Genomic DNA, 26,779 nt, shown 5'->3' on the forward strand with positions numbered 1-26,779 from the left:
CAACAGCATCCCCCAGGTCAACAACGCATCTTGGCAACTGAAATGAAAGATCACAACAATCATATTGAAGTAGAGGTGTACAAAGTACTATAGGCCTACTCCTATGTACTTCTTTTTACTTTTTACACCACTGCATAGATGGCCATGACAAATTATTATTTGGTTTATTTTTCTAAATAATGACAACATAGTGTATATGAAGTCAAAAAAAAAATGGATCTTGCCTGCTTGCATATAGTGACAGGTGCATCATGCATCTTTAGCTAGTTATAACGTACCCTAATTGACTAGAGCTGGTTAACAATTAGCCTACCTCGTAGCGTAGCCAGCTATCTCTAAACGTAGCTATAAGTGTTGTCTGTTTTCTGTGTTCTGTCAATGACAAGCTATTCGAATCTCAGATTCAAATAATGTAGTAGATAAGCGATCTCAGTGAACACGTTAACTATTCCTAAATATATAGCTAGAGGTTGTCATATGGAAGCACTTACCGAAATCTTCCTCGTTGACCCTGTAAAACTTCCTTCATAAACGCATGCACTAAATTAAAAACACCACACCAATGGAAACCGTCAATGGGAGTAACTTGATATTAAGGAACTCCCCTATTAAGTTATGCCCACGACTTGCGGTCTGCAGATATACCCTCCTCCTCTAAGTCCTTGCATTTCCATATGATTAATTGGGTTACACAACTAGAAGGCCATTAGGTAGAATGATTCTCTTTGTCATTACTTCTTCACTTCGATGTTACTCTTGGCAGTAGACACTATAGAACAAAGTAAATAATAGTGCAGTGAAGCTGTGGGCCTATTCTGTATTTTAACACATTCTTTGACAATAGTATTTATCCCCTAGCCAGCTGAAATTGGAAGGATTACTCCCTCGCTTTTCATGAAGATGTTTCACCCAGGGCTTGAATTCAGCACTCACCCACCCGCAAAAAATGCGGGTAGAATTCGCCTGGTGTGTAATGCCGCCACTCTAGCCACTTTGGCGGGTGACATTCTATCTGAATTCAAAGACGACCACCTTTCAAACATCTCGCCTCTGTGTCGGCAAGCTTCTGCGCTCATGAATAAAATACCAGCGAAACACTGCAGCTAATGTTAGGGTAGGAGGAAAATGTTTCCATATCGGCAGAATTGACAGGTGGGTTTCTTACACAATTGGGCTATTTTTAATGGGCTTCGGCCGGTCGATTTTATTTATTTATTTGCTTCCGGAGTCCGCGGGAGAATTGCGATTCACTGTCAATTAACTCTGGCAACCTTGCCTACAGGGACCACACGGATCCTGACATCGCGGAGATTAATAACGTCAGAAAAACAAGTGGATCCTAGTTTTCTTTTACAACCAAGCATGTCAAAATATTTCAATAAAACCTAACCTCAAACTACAACCAACCTGTATAACTTATTATTTATTATTTTTTTAACGTTTTAGATACTTAGCCTAGAAATATAGTTTTTTTTTAAAGACAGTTCCCGAGACAAACGAAGGATGACTGGTGAAAATACCCATCAGATTAGGGTATGTTAGCAAAATGCCGGCGCATTTCAATGACGCTGCATAGGCCCAGACTCGTAGTTTAAGAAAATGTGTCGTTTTTCTGAAGGTGACAAGAATAAGCTAGTGAAAAACTGAGGCGAGTGTTTGGAAAAATACCTAGTTCTGGAGGTGTAAATTTGTTAATTCGAACGCCAGTAGGTCCAGACTCGCTGTTTAAGGACATGTTTGTCTAGGACTCAGAGGTGTCAAACCGGTTCCACGGAGGGCCGAGTGTCTGCAGGTTTTCACTCTCACCTTGTACTTGATTGATTAATTAGGTCACTAATTGGTTCGTTTCTACCCTCACCTGGTTGTGTAGGTCTGAACTGGGAACCAATTTATAGGAAAAACCCAAAACCTGCAGACACATGGCCCTCTGTGGAACCGGTTTGACGCTATCGAAAAACCGAGCAGAGTTTTTAGAAAAATACAATGTCATTTTCGCCTAGTGAATACAATATTATATGAAATCATATGTATATGTATTAACATGATATCAATTTGTATATATATTTTTTTATATCACTGTTATCGTCAATATCGGTATATCGCCACGCCCTTGGCCCACTGGCCTTTCACCCACCTCCTAAAATTTTTACTATCTCTAGACCATGTCACCTAAAAGCACGATAATCATCTCACTATTAATTTTGAGTCTTCTGTCCTGTCTTTAAACCTCTCCAAAAACACCAGTCACTCAATGGGAAGGGACAGGTAATGGAGGTGGAACAAAAAGCTAATCATCTCCTCCAAAGCAGTTCAAAGACAGAGGACGGACTGCATTGAGGAAAGGATTATGATTTTGCTCAGCCACTGAGAAGCACAGGCTGCACTCCCTGTGGATGCAGAGACAAGAAAACACAGCTTCAAAGTCTCTCATTTATTTTATTTGTCAGAACGTATTCTGGAGTCTACTGCTTACTGGTCAGCTAGAAAAGTCACAAAATTCAACTGAAAGTTCATTCAGTGATCGACCCAAAGGCTGCTTCTCTCTCTGAAGTGTCATTGCCTTAATTTGCTATTCTTAATAATCTCATCAAATTGTTTTAAAATGGTCAGAACACGGATCATTTGACTTTGAGATTGGCTGCAAAATACAATTATTCAGAAAAACGTTACTTCACAAAAAAGTGAGATAATAAAAATGATACAAACAATAATGTTGTATCACAACCAAAGTCTCTGTGTCCATGGATCTGCTTGTTACAGTAGTGTAAATACAAACAATAATGTTGTATCACAACCAAAGTCTCTGTGTCTATGGATCTCCTTGTTACAGTAGTATAAATACAAACAATAATGTTGTATCACAACCCAAGTCTATTTGTGTCTATGGATCTCCTTGTTACAGTAGTATGAATACAAACAATAATGTTGTACCACAACCAAAGTCTCTTTGTGTCTATGGATCTCCTTGTTACAGTAGTATGAATACAAACAATAATGTTGTACCACAACCAAAGTCTCTTTGTGTCTATGGATCTCCTTGTTACAGTAGTATAAATACAAACAATAATGTTGTATCACAACCCAAGTCTATTTGTGTCTATGGATCTCCTTGTTACAGTAGTATAAATACAAACAATAATGTTGTATCACAACCCAAGTCTATTTGTGTCTATGGATCTCCTTGTTACAGTAGTATAAATACAAACAATAATGTTGTATCACAACCCAAGTCTATTTGTGTCTATGGATCTCCTTGTTACAGTAGTATACCATTGTTATTAAATACAACGATATCATTGAGGGTTGATTTTGTTCACAATCTGTCCGGATACACAGTGTTTCATGCCTCTTTTCTAAACAAACATCAGTGTACTAAACAAACAATGTAGACCAATATCTCTAAAACCATAGACATTCTTAGGTCTTTTTCCTGCTTTTTTCTATGTGAAGGAAATGAGCGCCTCGATTGCCTCACTCCTCAACTGTGAGAGCCAGCCAGCTAATGATGCTTTGAAGCGTGAATGGTAGCTGGGCCGTCAGAAACAGCAGGCCATGCCAATTATATTCCACCCTGCTGGGTGCCTGGGGGGGCGGGGGGGCTTCTAGTCTCCTCTCCACACGCTAGCTACCCACCGAGCCTAGCCACCACCCATACCCAAACCAGTTGTCATTTTTGTCATACTCCTAAACTTCCTCTTTACAACGTGTGCCTATGTAGAGCCTGTGGTTTGGTCGTAATGCCTCTCAGTCCCTATGGACATGGACTGATAGAGTTTAATCTCTCGTTCAAACACTGACTCCACCATTCATGCTGTCTCCCATCTCTTTGTACTCACTAATTCATAACGTTTCTGAATTAAGTCAAGCCCCCCTGTCTGGAAAAACATAATAATCTGAGGTAAAGTGTGGTGCAGTCATAGGTCATGTAAAGCAGTTAGAGTTATTTTTTCTGAACAAACCATTGCTTTTCTTCTTGTTATGATGGTTCAAACTGTTGTTTCAGTAAGCTTTTGGCTTTGTTTATTTTTCAGCCTCATATCGGCTTGGTCGTCAGAAAGCCTAGAATATTTAAATCCAGGTCAAAAACACTTCTCTTTTTACGTGCCTATGACTGAGCGCTTTAACTTAACCACACTATCAGGCTTATAGCTTTTATAGTTACATAGCTTCCTTACGGAATCTACTATGGATTCTACCAGTTTAGTATATGTTTTTATTCAATAGATTTTGTATTTCTTTTTATTAAATTGTAAAAGCACTTTGTGGCAACTGCTGATGTAAAAAGGGCTTCATAAATGAATTTGATCGATTGATTGATTCTATGTAAAGCACATTGAATTGCTTATTTCATGAATGTTTTTATTCTAGTATTTGTTTTTATTTTATTGTATTTTTATATTTTTTTTCTTTATAAAGCACATTGAATTGCTTCAATGTAAGAATTGTGCTATATAAATAAACTTGTTTGCTAGAATCAAGAGTATACATTGAAAATATTCTATTGGTGCCATTTAACAGGAGGGCTAAGCATACTGTAAGTGTTGTCATTTCTAAATGGAATAATCTATATTAAAACACAGACCCTGACAAAAATAGCAAAGAATCTAAACTTTAATCATTGTAATGATTTGATTTCAAATCCATAATGTTATCATATTGAGTCAAACGAAGATACAATGCTTCCATGTTCCACTAATAATGGAGAGCATTTAGCGGTTTACAGCATCTGACCACAAACTAAAAGGTTGTTAGATTGAACCCCTGAGCGAGATCAGAAAAATTTGCTGTATTGTCCTTGAACAAAATAGTTAACCGTATTCCTCCTGTAAATCACTGGATAAGTGTTTGCCAAAAGACAAAAAGATATATTCATTGGTCACCGACAGTCAATGCATTTACCATTTTTTTTGTCTGAGGTAATTTGTATTCATATTATTTTACTTTACCGCACTTGGAGCTAATATCCTTCATTTCTCTCTCCTTACGAAGTCACACAGGATCCTTGTGTAATTTTCTGAAAAGAAATGTAGGTCAAAAATATAGAAAAACGTAGCTGTTGTTGTCACCCTTGTGAGTTAACGCATCAGAAAAAGCAGAACAACAAACCTGGCATCAATATGCCATCTCTCTAATCTCACTCATAGGCTGCTAGAGCATCTTTTACACTGAGAAAAGAGAGAGAGAGAGGAAAGCTCAAGAACAATAGAGGGAAGAGAGGATAGAGACTATGTTTTAGTGGTACTTGGGAGTCTTGACATACATGTGCAGATTTTCTTTACATCATATATAATTCAGTGAAAAGCAGTCACACCTGCCAGCCACTAACAACAAGTTACTTCAGATTTTTCACGGTAATGGTGGAGCATCTTTACTCCTTTTTTACTCCCAAAAGCAAGGTATTTTTTTTTTCAGTGTGACAAAGCTCAGTTGGCAAAACCAAAACCACTGTGTTCCTCATTATATTTCCTGCTTCACATTCCACCTCTCCTCTGCAGGACAAACAACCCTGGCAACAAGCCTTGTTCGGTGTTGAAAGGGGACTGGATAGCCGCCTCAGTGACTCGACAGTGCACGCTTAATCCCATTGGCTAGCTATGGCTGACAAAGTGCACTGAGACTCGTGAATGCTCATGAACACTGAAATCCACCACATTTTGGAAACCTTCATAGGGTGTCATCCAAATGTAGTGGGACAAATCATGTCCGAAGGGGATTCTCACTACTTTGAGCTTATCACAGTGACAGGATAACAGTCCGTGCTGTGCTGAACAGCTCCCAAATCGCTGTTTATACCTCATTGACCTACTCTTTTTTTGACCTAGTGATCCCATGCCCTGCTTAACTTAACATCTGTTAACTTTGTGAGCATACTTGGTTTTTTGTCTTTTGAATACCTACTGTCCTCTTCATGTTTGCTGCTCTATGCAGTGTATTCAGAAAGCAAATGTAATGCATTCTTTGTGATGCCTAAATGTAGGCTATGCACTCCCTCCTTTTATATCCCTGCCTCAAAGACACACAATGTGGCTTGGCAGGAAGACCAGCCTCCTGAAGGAGTGAGCACCACAGACCTTTGATCACTGAGAGAGGAGCCCCCGTGCTCCAATTGGACGCGCTGCAAACAGAAAGACAGTAGGACTCTCTCCATGCGGAACCAGGCACTCCTACTGGAGGAGAACAAAAATCACCCAGACATCACATCAGGAGATGGGAAGAGAGGGTTGAAAAAGAGAGCAAGATGGGGTGAGATTACTGGTTAACTCTAAGGGCTTGTTTATGAGAGAGAGTATAAAACTGTAGATATGCTAATCTCGGTTTGTGTAATAATTTCCCTAATGTTTGAATTTATACCAGCATGTTCAAGATATACTACGCAGGATTGTGGCCATCTATCATGGGAAATTGTGCAATGTGTGTCCACACTGCACAGAAGCTTGATATAGTTCCATCAGAAATGTCTTCACACTTAGTAAACTCTAGAATGAAGACTCTATTGACAATGTGGTGCATGCTACCTCGGAAGGTGGTGTCTCAAGCTATCAATATCTGCAAGGATACACAACAAAATAATCTAGCGTCTCAAGTTTTCTACGGTACGTCTTGGAAACTGTCGCGTAAAGTAAACAAGCCCTAAGGCAGTGGCACAGCAATGGAAAATTAATACACACTGACATTTAGAGCTGTACAGTGCTTAAAGGGATAAACCAGCCCCAGAAACACAAAATCATGAAACTAATATCAATTTAGTGTAACGCTAAATTCTATCAGTGGATAAAGAACATTTTCATTATGATTTAACCTTTAAATGTTCCATTTATGAAATCAGACGATTGTGCAGTAGTGTATCATAGCTATACAGTGGATATAAAAAGTCTACACACCACTGTTAAAATGCCAGGTTCTTGTGATGTAAAAGAATGAGACAAAGATAAAAAAATCAGAACTGTTTCCTCCTTTAATGTGACCTATAACGTGAACAATACAATTGAAAAACAAACTGAAATCTTTGAGGGGGAAAAAGCACCTTTTGATTTTATTACAGCACTCTGTCTTTTTGGGTAGGAGTCAATGTGCATGGCACATCTTGACGTGGCAATATTTGCCCACTCTTCTTTGCAAAAGCACTCCAAATCTGTCAGATTGCCAGGACATCTCCTGTGCACAGCCCTCTTTAGATCACCCCACATATGTTCAATTGGATTCAGGTCTGGGCTCTGGCTGGGCCATTCTAAAACATTAATCTTCTTCTGGTGAAGCCATGCTTTTGTGGATTTGGATGTGTGCTTTGGGTCATTGTCATGCTGAAAGGTGAACTTCATCTTCAGCTTTCTAACATACACATGAAGGTTTTTTGCCTGGTATTTGAAACTGTTCATAATTCCCTCCACCCTAACCAAGGCCTCGGTTCCAGCTGAAGAAAAACAGCCCCAAAGCATGATGCTGCCACCACCATGCTTCACTGTGGTTATGGTGTTCTTTGGGTGATGTGCAGTGTTGTTTTTGCTCCAAACATACCTTTTGGAATTATGGCCAAAAAGTTCAACGTGCTTTTGGGGGACTTGATGTTTGTTTTTGCAAACATCAGCCGGGCTTGGATGTTTTTCTTTGTAAGAAAAGGCTTCCATCTTGTCACCCTACCCCATAGCCCATTCATATGAATATGGTTGTCACATGTAGCACACAGCCAGTACTTGCCAGAAATTCCTGCAGTTCCTTTATTGTTGCTCTAGGCCTCTTGGAAGCCTCCATGACCATTTTTCTTTTCGTCTTTTCATCAATTTTGGAGGGACATCCAGTTCTTGGTAATGTCTCTATTGTGCCATATTTTCTCCACTTGATGATGACTGTCTTCACTGTGTTCCATGGTATATCTAATGCATTGGAAATTATTTTGTACCCTTCTCTTGACTGATATCTTTCAGCAATGAGATCCCTCTGATGCTTTGGAAGATTTCTGGAGACCATGGAAATATCAGGAAAATCGTACAGCTGAACTTTATTTGTGATTAATCAGAGTCACTTTAAATGATGGCAGGTGTGTAATGACTTCTATTTAACATGAGTTTGAATGTGATTGGTTAATTCTGAACACAGCCACATCCCCAGTTATAAGAGGGTGTACACACTTATGCAACCAGGTTATTGTAAGATTTTTCTTTTTCCCCCTCGAAGATTTCAGTTTGTTTTTCAATTGAGTTGTTCACCTTATAGGTCACATTAAAAGTGGAAGATTTTCTGACATGATTTATCTTTGTCTCATTCTTTTACATCACAACAACCTGGCATTTTCACAGGGGTGTCTAGATTTTATATATCTACAGTATATTCTTAGGACTGACAATTGGGAATAAAACAGAATCACATTCCTTAACAATTTTATGTAACCAGTTTTACTATGATCTCTATGATATACTTACTTCACATGCTGATATTGGCATTGTTTTATTGTGTAAATATGTTTTTTTTAATAACCTACAGTAGCCCCTCAGTAAATAATTACTGAAAGTAGCCAGACAGAGCCTGTAGAAAGAACGATGAAGTGTAGGTATTGTTGTCGACATGTGTCTTAACAAATGTCTTCAACAAATATTACATGTTGGTTACTAATTTATTATACTGGTGGATCTCCTGATAAATGGAAATAGATTGACCAAAATATATAATCAGGCCTACTATGTTGCCTGATCATGTTAGTACAATCTTTCAGAATATTATTTGATAACAAATGTCCATATAGGATCAATACTGTGATTAAAAAAGTGCCTAGATGTGAGGTTTGTGTAGCCAAGCCAAATAACTTACTGCAAGCCTCCAGTTAGGAATGCATGGCAAAGCTTTCAGTGAACTGCAGGCAGCCAAAACAGGTCTTTTGCAATTTTCCAAATGCTGTTGTAGGAAAATACAGGTTGGAAAGCAAAGGACACCTGCCAGACAAATAAAGACAATCCGTCTGTAGGAAACTTCCAAAAAAGGCAAACAATAGCCTAAATGAAACAAGAGAGACAGGTTTTTGGAGCAAGCGTTATAGTTGGTGACTGAGCTGGTGTCCATGAAACTTGAAAGCTTTATAGGACTCTAATTTCTTCCTCATATGTTTCCACACACCTAAGTATCCAGTCATGTAAACATATATCAACAAGAAGTCAATTTCCGAAAGGAAACATTTTCCCTGTACTATAGGCAAAACAAGTCCTTAGTGCAAGCAAATCTATGCGCTGTGCCACATAGCAACGTTTACTTTTGCAAGTTTTTGAGCCCCTCCCAGAACATCCCAATCCCACACTTTTTGCCGTCAACTACCAATTTTAAAAATGACTGAAGAAGGTGGTAATCATAAAATACTACCCAGAATAGTCCAGGAATACTTAGTCCATGGGTCTTGTTAAACTGTGACCTAGAGTTAGACTGTAATTGAAGCTGTGTGTTGAAGCCCAATTGATGTATGTTGACATGGAAAGGACATTGCTCCTAGGAGTGTACTGAATGGCTCAGAGATCAAACGTTCAGTAAAAATTGATGAGGCGCCCAGTTTCAAAGCACACCTTGAGTCTTTGTGAGGCTCAAATGCACATGGTTTCATAAGTGGCCCCCCTTTGACACGCCAGGCTTCTTAGAATTTATGATTTAGCATTAAACCTTTTGATTACATTCCATGTAGCAGCAGTACTTGCAAGTCAGTACGTACTGCCCTGAAACAAGCAAACATGTATTCATGTTCTCACCAAGTAATTACCATAGTTGTCTACTGTACAGTATCAGCATGGCATGACCCCTCCCGTTGGTCAGCGTGCAACAACGATATCTTTTCCCATATGCAATGCAAAGATAATGGCAATGGGATGACCTAATGAACAACAGTTTGGAAAAATATATATTATTTAAAGTATATTTTTTTATTATACAGCGACTGTATATTTCTCACAATAACTAACACTGACCTCTAGAAGCCTTTTTTAAATGCTTCTAGCCTAATTTAACTGTGAAATCCTGACTGCGCATAACCTGCTGCTACCCAATTCAGGTAGGGCAATTTGACATTGTTTTGGTAACAAGTGACTCTATTGGAGAGAAGGGTGTTCTGCTTGGGAGTCATCAATAAGCTTAATCCTAAAGCATTCACAGTTTTTTTTCAACAGCAGCTGTAAGCATCTTGTCACACAAAACAAACCCTGTTGCTGAAACAAAGACAGTAATTCAGAGAACGAACGACAGAAAGGCTTCATGTGAATTTCGTACTTAGAGTAGTTTTCTTTTTTATCATACTACATTTTTTTCTGATCTCATTTTGTGCTTCACATCCAGGTTTTCTATCCATATTTGTTCCTGTCCCTGTAGATTTTACAGAGGTTCCACTCACAGGGATGCAACCCTTACATTTTCTCCCCCTTCCAACACAGCACATGTGCAATCCCTTGTCTATGGCAGTGTTTGAAACGTTTGATGTGAATGGCCATGGTTATAGCAGCCTGTGCTGCCCTTAAGGATATTTAGCCTTGATGGTGATATGGATTACACCAGAAAACAACTAATGATGAGGATACTCAGGTGTTTTCTATTAATCAGAGTGTCTAGTCATCGTGGGGATGGCAAAAGGACAATTTTGATATTCTCTTTTCCCTCGCATACACCGGACAATGCCCTCTTGAATTCTATGCTGTCAATGTTTTATTCTCAAAAGGGGATATTCACTGTATCTCACTTAATATACAAATTACATATGTTGACATGGACACATTGATGTGATAAAAATACAACATCTCTCCCACAACATCTAGTGTTTTTTATATTTTATTATATTTGAATGTTGCGGTAACATCGACTTCCTCTGTATTCATCACTTCATAAAATACTACAAGTCCCTGTATTCACAGCGAACGTAAATTCTATGTTACTAACAAAATGGCAACTGGGCAATACAAAAGTAATAATATTTAGAAGACTGAAAGAATTTTTTTTAAACAGTAGTTATTTTTGAAACAACGTTGATCATGCGAATGTGGTGTTGTGTGCTCTTTTTCGTTTTGTTTGTCTGGTGCCAGAACCCAATTCATCAACATACAATTACAACCGAACAACAGAAAACTCCAAGATTAATAACTTTTTCCAACAAATCTATGATTTCTGAACTTTCCATTTAATCTGGTCATTTTCTAAAGAATTTTACCATTTGTTTTATTAAATATTCAGACAATAGCCAGTTCACCAGCCAATTTTACAGTAGATTTCTAACCACAGATCTCAGTGGTTAATTACCACAGGAACAGTGTGGTTAGCAAGAAGCAAGGCCCAAATCAATAGAATTGCCGTCTTTGTCCTGAGAAAACTGTTGTGGTCCAAATGCAATTAGTAAAGACATACTTCCATCCGTATTTTCACCAGGATATCGGCAGTTAGAATATCCCAATATTGAGCTAATACTGTCTCTGAAATATGTTAAACTGTACTACCTTTCTTCGGTTCAAACATATCTGGTTCAATTTCACTATGTAAGATGACTTTCAAAAATGTATGCTTGAAATCATAATGACAAGCCATTGTGTTGTGTACTTATCTATCTAGCAATATCCAATCTACCAGGACATTTTCTAAACTTGCAGAGGGATAAGAAAGGGACTTGACCAGAGCAGGACGCACCACCCCACCAGGGTTTTAGTCTTTTATAAAGAGTTACAATGTTGACACCATGTAAATTATCAAGGTATCTGCTGAAAGGAACATCACTCAAAGACATTCAATGGCTCTATCAAACATGGACAACCGCAACTACACTCAAACGACATGTAGCCCAATAGGCATACTTTTTTGAGATTTTGCTTGCCTTTCAACAGATCTGTTGGGTTGCACGCAAATCCCATTGCCCACAATCCTGGCCAATTATGTGTGAAACAAATCTCTCCGACCTAGATATTGCTCAAAGATGTTAGAAACCATCTTAGGGTCCCCCAGGGTGAAATGCCCCTTTAAGATTGGGTCTCATTCATCATTATCTTCCCAGGTTTTTTCTTAAATTTGTTCCTGAGAAAGGTCCTCAGAAAAGCCTACGTCAGATTCATGGTGTGTTCTTAAACGTTCGCACCTATGTTCTTATGATGATGAATCCCATTGTCCTCTTAAATTGAAAGTATGTGTCAGTTGTTCATCATTAGCATAGGTAAACGCCCCGCCAATCCCCATAAAAGGGCATGATTCTGCAGGGCCGTGTGCATACAGAAATCACACACAAAGGCATAATCAGAAAGTGCATACGTGCATGCTATATAGTATTTAGTATGCGAGAAGATTAGTACATCCCAAACCATAGTACGCAGAAAATAGTATGCCAAAAGTTCCCGGATGGTCTACTATTTCTGGTGGATTTTCAAAGTATGCATTCATACCTGCTCTTTGGGGTAATATAGGTCACAACCCCTTGTGCAGGAAGGTTTTCCGCTATCGTCACCAGTATTGATAGTTATTGCACCAATTAATATTGTTGTGCCATGAAATGTAATAGCTTCGGCAGTGTAAAGTTCGTCTTCGATAGCATGGGCTCAATTCTTATGACAATTCCAAGAAGTAAGATCTGAGTGTTGCAACCTGGTCTCAGAAGGATGACGTAGACTATTTTACGTACATTTTAGGCAAGGGATTTCGTAAGATATATTACGTGCAGTAAAATAACGTTAGAGTCTGAATTGAGAAGAAAAAACAAGCAATAACAATGGTTCAAACCTGCCACCTTCTGCATCCAAGATAGGTGCACTACCCACTGCTCCAGTGAGGAATCTGTAACCATTCTTGGTGAGTGGTGTTGTCACACTATAAATATGTTTGTAGTGATTTTCCTTGTAATCCTAACCCAAACCATAACCCTAACCTTAACCCCAGTGCTGTGATACCTAACCTTAACCCAAACCCTAACCTGAACCCCAGAGCTGTGAGACGTAACCCTAACCAAACCTTAACCTAACCTTTTTTGTTTCCTAACCGTAGCCCAAACCTTAACCATAACCGTAACCCAGGTGCTGTGAGATGTAACCTTAACCCTAACCTCAGTGCTGTGATGCCTAACGTTAACATAACATTTACAATAAAATGCTTTTATAATATATTCTAGCAGCCTTGCTATTGCTGTTACTCATCCTAAATACCTATGTCTAGTTTGGGGCAGTGGGTAAGGCGACCGCCCTCTCATCCAAATGTTGCCTGTTTGAAACACAGGTCAAGCAATTTGTTAAAAAATCGTCTTTCATAAGGTTTGTGAATATCATATTTTTGTCTGGCGTTCGTATGTTATTTTACGTTTTAATAGCACTCGTAACATTTGATATGTTGTGATAGCGTTCGTAAGATATGTTACGTTTTAATTATTTCGTAATTTATCATACGTTTTGGTGGCTATTAAAACAGCCAGTGGCAAAAGCCATACAGTTCATAGATGCTATTTGTGGTGAAAGTAAACTTCATAAGAAACATTAGTCAGTTCGACACAATGCTTAATGGTGTCTAGCTAAATATTCAAACTTGGTGTGAGGTTAATTTGTGAAAAACCTATCTAATTTTGAGACACAATTACATGACAAAGTAGTGTAAAACTGTAGAATTGAAGAAAATGCAATAACATTATTTGGCACAACCTGTCAGCACTCAAATGCGTAAGGGTGCTCTTGAGTGTGTAGATTCTGTTCTTACCTAAGAACAAATCCCCAATAAGAAAATATTGGTGAATGCCAGAATCTTTGGGGAAACTGCGTAAGTGGGTTTTAAAAAATACTTTATCCTTAAGAATGGTTGGTGAATGAGGCCCATTGTTTTCATCTACTGTCCAACAGTGGCCAAAGGAGACTTCCTCAATGAGTTTGACACCTTGTTAGGGTAATTTCCGGACAAATTCTCACCACTCCTGTTACTGGGCAACTTCAAACTCATAACGTCTGCCTTGGATTAATTTCTTTCCTCTACTTTTTTTCAGCTCCTTTTATGGTATTTCTGTCAAATTTTCTATAGGGAAACAAGAATCAGTCACAGTAATCTCATTTGGAAACATGACTTTAAAAAAATAAATAATAATAATTGCAAGACATGTGTTGCCACCCTGCTTTCAACTGTTGTGCCCATCTGGGAACAACACCACCAACCTCAAAAATGCAATGTGAGGAAACATGGGCTAACAACATCTGGAATCAATGTTAACACCAGCCTATCTACTCTACCAGCCATAAACTGAAACAAAGTGCATGTGACCAACCGACAATGCAGGCAGGCCTTAACAAGCATTTCTGCAGTGCTGCTGTCAGGATGGTTCCCTATTAATAATATAATGTCTGCTGCTATATTTGTTTATTATCAACAGTCCGTCAATTGTTCTCTCTCTCACCCTCATGCTCAGGAAAGAGATGCAGTGTAGTATCAACTTGTTTGCCTCACAAAGTCATCTGCCTTACAGAGCCTCTGAGAAAAAAAACGACTGCAAAATGAATATACCACAAAGGCAATACGCGTGGCCTCTTATGTTTGCCACAGACTTGTAGCAAAACACATGGATGGAATTGTGTTGTATTCTACCAGTTGAGGGCAGGGGCATACCTGAATTTAGAAAATGATCTACGACAAAAAAACAAACTTGTCTAATGTTATTTGATTACAAACATAATTCAAAATGGATAATAATGCTATTTCGGTTGGTGGGTGCTTTTTTCATTCTTAAATAATTGATTTCATCACTTGTATATTTCCTATAGAAAGCATGGTCAACTTCAGACTCTCTTTCCTACGCAACTATGGATCTCTTTCCTACACAACTAGGGATCTATTTTCTACACAACAAGGGATCTCTTTTCTACACAACTAGCGATCTCTTTCCTACACAACTAAGGATCTCTTTACTACACAATTAGGGATCTCTTTACATAACAACTAGGAATCTCCTTTCTACACAACTAGGGATCTCTTTCCATAACAACTAGGAATCTATTTACATAACAACTAGGGATCTCTTTCCTACACAACTCGGGAGGTCTTTTCTACACAACTAGGGATCTCTTTCCATAACAACAACTAGCTGAGTCTATTAATAGTTAAGTGAAGAGGCGTCGCTAGGATCACAATACATTCGGGACTTAGCCCCCCCACCCTCCCCGCCTGGGACAGAAAGTACAGGGTTTTCAATGTACATGCTAGCGGCCTACACGTCAACATTATCATAATGTGCGATCGGAATTATATATTTTTTTATTATTCAATCTTTTGGTCAATTTGAGATCTGGGGCTATTCATAAAAGATCCGGACACCCAGGCCTAACGACGACACTGGTTAAGTGTGATTGGTAGAGCTAAATGGCTCTACTATACAGACCATGGTATAATCCTGACCTGTAGATTTGGTAACAAATGCCAGAGTAATGGAACGGGGAGTCATCCTGTTTGTGTTTGTGTTACCAAGTGTATCAGTTGAGAGAGCAATTCATTAATTCCAAAATTGGTGCTTTTATACATTTAAATGTTAGTTAAAACAAGCCAAACATGATAATTTAGAAACTAATGTAGGAAATCCCTTCTCTAAACTTTCTCTCCAGTTTCTATGATATCGACTTTTTGATTAAGGCCTTGCTTATCCACTACCAATTGGGCGGACTTGGAACCGTCAATGACACAGTTATGTCTTTCGAAGCACATCATTTTCCAATATTGTTCTTATCACATTGCTTCCTCAACCTGGAATTCTAGACTGGAATCCTTACACACCAGAAGGACTTGTGTTATTGTCTGAAAGTTTGCTTTACCTTTATCCCAGTTCAAGGAAGGAAATACAGAAAAGCTCTATGTGATTATCTTACTGTGGTCTATTATTATTCATTTATTATCAATACCTACAACTAATATTATTCTTCCACAGCAAACCTTCATTTTGTCTGAAGTTTACATTGTACCAAGCTCCTTTGTGCACTACGGTGCAAATGCACTGAAGTGGAGTAAGTGCTTTGATTATATTGACCATCATTGAGGATTGTAATCACACAAGCCTTAGAAAGGATTTGCTCAGATAAATGCAACTGTGGAAATGTCAAATTCTGGACCTTGTTTTACAGCACCAAATAAATGTGCACACCACACTTACCATCTAATCCTTCCTTAGTGAGGCCAAGAAAAGGATCAAATCAGGAATTAGGTCAGCAAAAACATTCTCTTTCAAAACCACCTGTCAACTAACTTCCCACTGAGACAACAGGTCAGTGGGAACGATATAAGCATGGGCTAATATCGATATTAGCATGGGCTCTGATAAGATCCTTCAACTCTGACAACCCAAAGACATATATGCAGGTGTACTGTTTGTGGACATTGGCTCTGCATTCAACACCGTCATCAAAAATTCCAACAACATGAATGATCTAAACAGAATGCAACCAATCAGAATCACTGACTTCCTGACCAATAGGACAATACACATGCAGATGGGCAAGCACATTTCTGACTCTTTATTACTATTAACTTTTCGGACAGTGAAAGTTGATGCTTCACATGTATTTTACACCATAGCTTGGCCAGTCTAATACATGGTTTACGATTTACAACATAGTATTTATAAAGAATTTAAGATCTTAAGACAACAAGAGAAGGGGTGTCTGAGTAGAAAAAAACACACTGCACTCTTTACTTTGTGTACTTTCATTTAATGGTTAAACCGGCTTGATCACAAATTAGCTGTGCTCAGATTTAGATAAATAAAAGTGTCTGAGGGGTGTCTAAAATTAGGTTAATACATTTGAAATATACTTTTTCTTCACCTAACATACAGAAAGTCAGATTTTTTTAAAATATTAATTGCAATATTTAAACAGTGTTTAGTAACACAGTAGAGTAGATACCTAAGTCCAAGTGCAAAGCATAAAGCATTGACCTCCCTGGCATAAATTCGTATGCATTAACAGAGACATAGTATGCTGCTCTACATCATCTAATGATGCAAGTACAGAAACATTTACGCTCTGTGAACTTCAGATCCTTCAGCTGCTGTTCATGCAAAAGACAGTTGGACCAACAGTTCACTAAATTCATTCTAAAATTGATGTCGAATACAGTTCAGAAAAAATATAAACAGGTAAACCATGAGCAATCATAGCAAACTGCCCGTCCTCTGTATTAACAGTCTGGACTAAGTAGAATGTGCTGTATGTCTCCATTACCAGAAAGGTGAACATTTGTGTTATTGATCCCCCAGGGAGGTAGAATGTGACTGAGCTACCAAACACTTATATCATCATCTCAACAGTCCCCCTGACAGCGCATCATGGATTCCCACTGTATTCTTACCCTGCTGTTGATAACAAACCTCATATCCATAACCTTTATGGTGCACGTGATGCCATCACGATCGATATAATCACTCCCGTCTCTCTCACCGCCGTGGCAGGGAGGCCCCCGTCATACGAGTAGACACACGGGAAAGCGGGTGGACAGCTCCCGGTCGATGCGTTGCCTGATTGCCTAGTCCTATAATTCCCCTCCCATTCAGCCATCACAGAGATGGATCTATAGTACACGTGGAGGGGTTTAATCAGGGTGAGAGACACAGGGTTGTGAAGCAACGTGCAGCCTGCGGTGTGGCTATATTGATTCTATAAGCCCGACTCTGGCATGCTGTACCACCACTACTGCTGCTGTGCACGTGATGCTTCTGAGTGGGTGTTTACAGAAATAACAATGAATAATTTCGCTATGTCCTCCTGTACCATGCTTTACTCTTTGGTGTAAAGGCATAATCTCAATTAGATGTTGACGGTGCTGAAATGTAGAAAAGGTCGGGGTCCTCTCATCCTTGAACACAGTATATTCTATGCGTATGGAACAAGGGTAATGTGGTTTTGGTATATGTGACCTTTGCATTTGTTTCATCTTATTCTAAATCAAGCGTAGCCAAACATCCTTTAATGCTGTGTTTTTTTAAACCAATGGCCTAGCATCCTAGTGTTGTTAAAGTGTTTGTCTCGTGAGAAACATAATGGGAAAATAATAACTGAACTGAGCCTAAAATGACCATGCACCACCAGCCAAATGCAAGGACGTTTTGGCATTGGAGGGGAAAAACACATTTTACATACCACGTTCACAGGTTATCCACACTCAGAGCATCTAGGATTAAAGCAGTATGTTTGAGGAATACCCAGGTTACTGTCTTAAAGACTGTGTTACAGATTGGCTGGCCGGCATTACCAATAGCAAAGTTTAGACAAGCCAGGTTAGCTACCTAGCTAGTGTTAGCTAAGATGATTTGGGATATGTTACCTTACGATAGTTATATATCAACAAAAAAATTTGGCCTAGCCAGTCTCCAGACCTTAATCCCATAGAAAATCTGTTGAGGGAGCTGAAGGTTCGAGTTGCCAAACGTCAGCCTCGAAAACATAATGACTTGGAGAAGATCTGCAGAGAGGAGTGGGACAAAATCCCTCCTGAGATGTGTGCAAACCTGGTGGCCAACTTTAATTCTTACTCAGAATCCTTACCAGACTCCTGTTTACTGTAATTCTTACTCAGACTACTTACCAGACTCCTGTTTACTGTAATTCTTACTGAGACTCCTTACCAGACTCCTGTTTACTGTAATTCTTACTGAGACTCCTTACCAGACTCCTGTTTACTGTAATTCATACTCAGATTCCTGTTCACTATAATTCATACTCAGACTCAGTTACTATTTACTACAGCACAATCTAAACATCTATTAGTATTGCCCTGAGGGAGCTGAAAAGTAATAATTGTGTAGTGTCATGGTACGGTGAGCAGCAGCGCCATCGTGCCGTGCACCTTCAGTTCCCATCATCATATGAACGCGTCCCGGATTTGTTTTGTGTCATGTCTTGAATCATTGACACCAGGTCCCTATCATCTCGTCAGTATGTGATTAAATGTTTCCCCTCTGCTCCCCACATTGGTCCATCATTGTTGTTGTTGTTGGGTTGCCGGCAGTTATGTTTCATGTGTAACCGATTAGTGCGTCCGTTTTGCTGCTTAAGTCACCCCTTTCATTTCGTCATTTTGGTTGTGCTCGCTGTTTTTTTATTAAAAGGTCAACATCGACTACCTTCTGCCTGCGCGTGGTTCCTTGCTCCCGCACCCCATGACAGTAATGATCGACCAATGTAAATGGAACCAGCAGATTTTACAGGAGGAAAACAACCTATGGAACTGCTGCCTTCTTGAGTGCATGCTTGGCTCGATGCGCTTCCGACTGCTGGAGCTGGAAGCTCCCCTCACCGAGGTGCGCATTGAGCAGGCGATTGTGGAGGCGTGTGGTCACCGTCAGATCACCGGGACCAAGGAGCTGCTGGCCCGGTATCCATTTTGGCTGGGGAAGGACATATTCCCCTAAACCTGGAAAGCCCAGCTGAAGAGGGCAGCACCGAAATGTAGGGCGAAGTGCCCAACACCTGGTCTGCGGCTCCCCCCTGAACCGAGGCCCCCTCGGGTTATGGAGACCCAGAGGCCTCCCCAGGAAATGTTTAGGGGGGGGCTGAGTGGGTGCTTGAGGGTGGCCTTGGCAGCACACCCTCTATGTCCGGTGCCAGCTCCAAGGCGCCGGGTGATCCCTGCTGCTGCCCAGGAGCCGCAGCCAGCGCCCCCTGCTGCCTTGGAGCCGCAGCCTGCGCCCCCTTCTGCCTTGGAGCTGCAGCCAGCGCCCCCTGCTGTCCTGAAGCCACTGAAGTCTGCCGAGGAGTGGCCTGAGCCTGCCAAGGAGTGGCCTCAGCCGCCTGAGCCTGCCGAGGAATGGCCTGAGCCGCCTGAGCCTGCCGAGGAATGGCCTGAGCCGCATGAGCCTGCCGAGGACTGGCTGCCTTCCGCCGAGGTCTGGCCGCCGCCACCCTCTCCTGTCCCGGCGCCCTCTCCTGCCCTTGCCGCTCCGCCGCCCTGGTCCATCCCGGCTGTTCCGCCCCCTTGGCTGGTTTATGCCGGAGGGGGTTCTGGGTTCGTGTTGGCCTGTCCGGTGGCCGGGCCTTTGGGGGGGTGGTACTGTCACAGTACGGTGAGCAGCAGCGCCATCGTGCCGTGCACCTTCAGTTCCCATAATCATACGATTTGTTTCTTGTCATGTCTTGAATCATTGACACCAGGTCCCTGTCATCTCGTCAGTATGTGATTAAATGTTTCCCCTCTGCTCCCCACATTTGTCCATCATTGTTGTTGTTGTTGGGTTGCCGGCAGTTATGTTTCATGTGTAACCGATTAGTGCGTCCGTTTTGCTGCTTAAGTCAGCCCTTTCATTTCGTAGTTTTGGTTGTGTTCGTGTTTGTTTATTAAAAGGTCAACATCGACTACCTTCTGCCTGCGCGTGGTTCCTTGCCCCCACACCCCATGACATGTAGATTAATTCCAAGACAGTATCTTAAACAAATTTCTGTGAATGTATAACATCAAGCAACCACCTAATTTAACCATGGAGCAGATTCTGACGGGACAGTGAAGAGTCAACCCTTGACACAAGTACAACTTATTTATTCATTAAGCAATATCCAATTCCTTTCCGCTCTCTGTCTTTGGGCCCTAGTCCAGCTCCCATTGGACTCCAAACCTATAATTAACAGCCAGCCCTTTCAAGCCAACACCTATGTTACACCAGTCAATCTTGGTTGTCAAAATAGCACACTCATTTTTTGGAACACTCTCAATACAGCATTGGCCCTAAGATTTCCCAATGTGTTAGGTTTGTTAAAACAGATTGATTTCATGGACTAGTCCCAACACATCCAACAGAACACCCATGACCTTGAGCACTAGATTCCTTAACCAATGTCTGTAACAGATGATCAACAGCCACATAACTGACAAACCTGATAGTGGATACATGTAATGTGATTAGTCACTTATTATCTCAATTATGTGTGTAGTTCAGGGGGGTAATTCCCCCAACAAGGTGGAGATAAAACAGAATTAAATAACCTAATCTATGTGGTTCAAATACATCTGAGAATGTAAAAACCTGTTCAGTTATCCACAGCTTCCCACTGCAATTCAAGTGCATCACATAAATACTGGGATGGATCTTCATGGTTTGCCTCGGGTTTATGGGAACATGTATGTCTCCATAAAACTGTCGTTTTCCCTTTTCCTGTTCATACAGGCCCATGACCTATTACATCGGCGCCATTGTTCCCAACTTCTCTGTGCAAATGTTTAGGACGCTAATGTCACATATGCTGCCATGGCAATGTCACAATAACTGTTCTCAATGATAACCGTTGATGTTGCCTTGACGCAGCAGTGCAAACAAACCCTCCATACGTCATCACTTTAGCCAACGCTGAGAGACAGTGAGACCTGAAAACGCCATCTAACCGGTTCTGTCAATGTTTCCCAGGGACATTGTGTTCTACCTCGTCTCGTTCACATGTTTCAAATACTGCCAACAACAACTGTGACACAAATGTTTAATTTTCCCACATGGAAAATTAAACATTTCCATGTTTTTTGGAGGGATAAAGCGTGTCATTTAATTTGTGCTGGCAGTGATGTCGAAGATTTCATCATTACTCCCTGATGTGTTGTATGGTTGGGTACATTCCATCTATGCATGTGAAACCTCCCTGCCACAAGCCAGGGAATAGTTAACACATGCTAAGTCTTGCTCCCTACCTGCTCCCCTTCCATTTTCATGTTGTATCTACCCGTCTGGTCCACTGTACATTTATTCACCTCTAAATAGGCTTGGGGGCCATTATGTCAGGGAGCCTGTTTTGTCTCTCTTTGCTTGGAATAGAAGATGATAGTTGGCTTCTGTGAAACAGAGCCGGAAAACACGCATTCACACTCACACACACACACACACTTGCATTCACACAAGCATGTGAACATCCACATAAACACACACGCACACACACACACAATCATACATGCTCTGTCCTCGACACACTCACACAATTCAATTCAGAACAGTGAATACCTTGACTGCCAGCGATACTAATATATATCACAATATAGCACACATATATATATATATATATATATATATATATATATATATATATATAGTTTGAGTGTGTGTGTGATTGGGCACATATATAATATATATATATATATATATATATATATATATATATATATATGGATGTGTGCCCAAACACACACACACACACTATATGCTCGACATCTAAGCCTTCCCATGGATTCCCAGGCTCTGTCAGGCGACCAGACATGCCCGGTTGCCTGGCAACCCTGTCTCCATGCGAGCATATGAGGCAGTGAGTGATGGGATCACTGTGTGCTCGCTCAAGGCCTAGGAGTTTGGTTAGACTGTCTGAGAGACAGAAGGAGGAAGACCCACCACAAGTTCAGCTTCACAGGAAAAAACATCTCTCCTCTACACAATGTGCTCCCCAGATGAAATACATGAATGCTCAAATGAATAAGGTTATACGTTTTTACAGACAGTGTTTTGAGATTAAGCACCCACAAACACATACAGTAGCTTCTAGTCATAGTAAGCGGTTGGTGGAGAATTAATATGCAAATCATCTTTAGACTTGTATTTCGGGCCGTTTGGTTATTGGGTGATGAATGGAAATACTATGTATGTCTTAATGATCCGACAAACAACGAACAATCTCAGAACAAATGAAAACTGTTTTTACTAGACAACAGTAAAGAAGAGCAGAGGGCTGAGGATTTGATGGGCGTTCATAAAAAGGTCTGTCTGAATGGTATCTGTTGATATTCAATTATCAGGGAAGTCTAAAGCCATCCCATAATTCATAATCAGCATGATCAGCATAAATAACCTTTTCTTTTCTCTGCAACAACCCCAGTGCAGTGACTGTCTGTTGCCAAAGGGTGGAGCAGTTGAGTGAGAAATGACTTGCATTATATACAGGTCTGCTATAAAGTCTAACTTCCTAGGTACTTCCCAACGAGGACATTTTTATGATTCTGTTTATACATAAAGCCGCAAATACTTCAGAATCAGCCTTCCTACGTCACACCAATACACATTAAACAGGACGTTGTCTTTACACCTCAGTGGCCCCAGGGAACTGTCCCACGGTGCCTTGTGAGGTGACGTTCAACAATTAACACTCTTACTTATTTACATTACAATGAAATGTATCTCCCATGCAAATCTAGCAACAAGTCGTGTTCTTCTAAATAAAACTATTGTGGTGTAAAAGCACAAAAAAAAAGTCCTTCACTATAAAAATTGCAAGTGGTTTCACACCTGCATTTTACCAGGATCAGGAGGGGGAGGACAACTCCTCTACAAGGCTCAGTGAGACTTAGATATAAACACAGTCTTGTTCACATGCACAGATCTGTCTCAACATGTTTTCCCATCTGTATGAGACAACCCTGTCATTTCTGGAGTGCTAAACATGATTATGGTAGAGAGCTACCAAATGGAACCAGTTTCTTTTTGAAGCTTGCACAGTAGAATCTATTCCCATTTCCAGAAGAATTTACAAATATACTACTTATTTAAAGGATCTATAATAACTAATCAGCTATTATATGATTGCCTTTTGTGAACTTATGCTAGAAAATGTGTTTTTCTTTTACCACAGACTATGTTGATGGCTACTTCACTGAGTAAAGTGTACTTAAAGTGTACTATTACTGGTTGGTGTGGTTGTCCCACCTAGCTACCTTGAAATTAAAAACTAAGTCGCTCTGGGTAAGAGTATCTGTTGAATGACTAAAATGTAAATATAAAATATATTACAGTATCTCCACAGTCCTTTGAGAAATAGTTTGTTGGTTTAGGTTTCTATGTAAAACCCAGCAATTTCCTTTAAGCATTTTGAGGTTGGTTCCTAAAAGTAATTCGGAAAAAAACCCTCAGGGATAAACACTTCCCAACATTGACAATGGTGAGAAGGTTTCTCTCTTCAGTTTCAGACCAGTAGTAGCCTTAAATCACAGAAGATTCTAAATGGATGAGTGGAATTGAGGACTGTTTACCATAGGAAGAGGTGTGGCTATCCGTGCTTACTGTGGATCCAGCCTATTGTAATGGTAATAGCAGATCATGAGATAGCATTAGCAGGGCCCATATAATTCATTAAGGCCCTGCTCCCCACTGTGTGCATTACCACGGAAACTTCACACTGTTGTTCCCTCCCTCTGTATTTCCACGAAAAACTATGCGCCACTATGAATAAAATGTACTCAGTGGTACGAGCCTTGTGGGAAATCTGACGACATGTAGCCTGAATCAAACAATTGTGGGCAAATGGGACCAGCAAAGGTGGGTTCAGTTTTGATTCCATGGCCTACATCCCATAAATATTCATTTTTGAACAGACTAATTCTGATGAATAGTTTTGGGGTAAAACATTTAAAGAACATAATGCCCAGTGAGGGGTTTACTGTATATTAGTGTGATATGCAGTTTAAAACAAACAAACCCAGCTGGTATGTGTGAGCAGGAAGATTAATCTGCACGTTTGAACACCTGGTTCTCACCTTCTCGTGGAAATAAAACGTGTAAAAACATGCTAACAAGCAGTCAGCAAATAAATCACAGGGATCCTCGTTGAACTAACACTTGTCTACCTCAAACTACTGTTTATATAGCTTCATTATTGTTTAGAATCCCAAATTCTCCTTACCAAACTTCAAATATGTTTGTTTTTTTGGAAAATAACTTAGTCAATTGATATGGCTAAACATAAGAGTAGAAACATATTTTACAAAGGGAATTCCAAAACCTAGACGAGTATTCTCAACTTGTTCCCATAAACAGTCTAGTATGATCAGTAAAGGCAAAAGGCAAAAGCAACATCTATGGTTGATTAGGGCCCCCTACCAATAGTGGGACTCCGACTGCTAGGGAGCCCCCGACCGACAGGGGAGAGGGGACCCCCAAATACAATTTTGCGTTAGGGCCCCAAAAGCCTAAAGATGGCACTGCAGTTAAGCAAAGTTGTGTATATGTGTGTGTATATAAAATTTTTTCAACTATTATTTCCTTTAAAATGGTATTTTAGAAAACACTTGTAAAATGCAAAACAGTCCCAATATTTGTTTGAAACATTTATGGTGTTAAATAGGCTTTCCTATATCTGAGAGTAAAAAAAGCCTTTTCTAGACCAAACTGATACTGTTCCAAACACTGAGTATATGGGCTTGTTCACATTACGATATTTTATTTGTGATTACAGTATCAATATTTGTTTGTGGCTAAAATGGTTTTGTAATGTAAACTTGTGACAAACTGAATTGTTGGCTGTCACCATTTGAGGTAGGTTGTGTAGATTTGCATTGTGTATACTTTTTGTTAATAATGTAAACAGGTGAAAATGTAAACTGTTGCCTGTCACCTTCCTTGTGAGTGGTGATGTGTAGCTGAAAGGACATTTCCCATTTTTGACAAGTTAAAGACATGCAGTATTTAGTGATGGAGGAGTCATGACACCATTACAAATGTCTTCATACATACAACAGCTAGTGGTAGGAGAATTAGAATGTTAGCTAATTGAGCAACTGTTCTCTAAACCAATTCCCTTTTGTTGTTAAGGTGGACTATCTGGTCCACCTACATTGTTAGCATACTACTTTCTATGACTGTCAAACTCAAGAAATGCTGCCCATTTGTCCACAGAACACTAGCTATGTCTTCAAAACACTTGTTATTTCATTCATATAAGCTTTTAATTTGACCTGTCAAATAACTCAATTCTATTATAGAATATTTGGTGCCGTTAGTATTACATTAAACAAAACGATGAAGCAATTAAATTGTCTGCTGAAGGCGAGTTTGAATTGTTCCACCAACCCTTCTGCACATTAGTTTGATTTGGATAACAAACTTTCATTATCAACTCAGAGATTGCCTTCTGGCGTCTTGATACATAATACTAGCATGTCTTACCTTCATGTGCAACTGAAAGGGGAGAGGGAGAAAGAAAATGTAATATACACTTTGGCAACTAGTGTTGGAGGCCATCTGCCATTGCTATTCTTCTGGGAGTGGACCTTCCGGTCTGGGTGTGTTGTCTGACTTAGAGGGTTTTTACACCACAACCATTTTACAGTACACAATTTCTATTAAATAACATTAACATACAATGTGAATTCAGTTCACACTAGAGTGTTACTGTCGCTGCACCAAAAAGTGAAACACATGCACATACAATGCCAGACCAGTGACCTGGCCAATCGATTTGTAAAATGTTACATCAGAAGGTGTGCAACAATAAACAATTACTATTTTTATAAAAAATGTCAGACGCAAATCGGACCAGAAATCTCATTCATCTAGATATAATTATAGTGTTGAAACACTATTAATATTTAATGGTTAGCCTCAGGCGAAATAAAGCACATGGGCCAAGCTGTTCCATTGGAACAGAGATCTAGTAAAACCAATCACTCCTCCAATGACCACTTTGGCTGTTGTTGTCCTTGATAGCATGGAATTGTGTTTTTTAATTATTTCACCTTGCTTATGATCTGATCTGTGGTTTGGTTCAGTAAATCCCTCGTTAAACACAGTTTAGTTAAATGACTGCATTCCACAGAGACATGGCTCTCATTTGTTTCAGATAAAAAAAACAGGAAGTAGATAATCCCTGTCCAATTCTGTGATTGATTGACACAAGCACGCATGATGTGGACATAGGGGCGTAAACATCTTGAAGTAATGCACTAATTATGGTGAAAATACTTCTTCTGTTAAGCTGGAGTCCGACCTGTACTGAAATTATTACTAGGACAATTGGCAAAATGTATTATTATATTTTTATAAAATTGGAAAAATTGGAAAGATTTTCATGGCCTATTCAAATTGGCTGTTTAATGTATTGGTATGAAA

General features: G+C 39.8%; 1 protein-coding gene across 1 annotated transcript in view; it reads left to right on the forward strand.

Annotated features, from left to right (window-relative positions):
* Window positions 1-22,253, forward strand: part of LOC105016254 (protein ADP-ribosylarginine hydrolase) — a 35,750-nt gene extending 13,497 nt beyond the window's left edge. Inside the window, exons 6-9 of the mRNA XM_034286777.1 lie at window positions 19,107-19,314; window positions 19,438-19,561; window positions 19,652-19,986; window positions 22,148-22,253. Coding sequence (XP_034142668.1) covers window positions 19,107-19,314; window positions 19,438-19,561; window positions 19,652-19,986; window positions 22,148-22,253 — 773 coding nt within the window. The remainder of the gene's footprint in view (window positions 1-19,106; window positions 19,315-19,437; window positions 19,562-19,651; window positions 19,987-22,147) is intronic.
* Window positions 22,254-26,779: the final 4,526 nt, after the last annotated feature.

The sequence above is a fragment of the Esox lucius genome, chromosome 16 (genome assembly GCF_011004845.1).
Source record: "Esox lucius isolate fEsoLuc1 chromosome 16, fEsoLuc1.pri, whole genome shotgun sequence".
Classification (NCBI taxonomy): domain Eukaryota; kingdom Metazoa; phylum Chordata; class Actinopteri; order Esociformes; family Esocidae; genus Esox; species Esox lucius.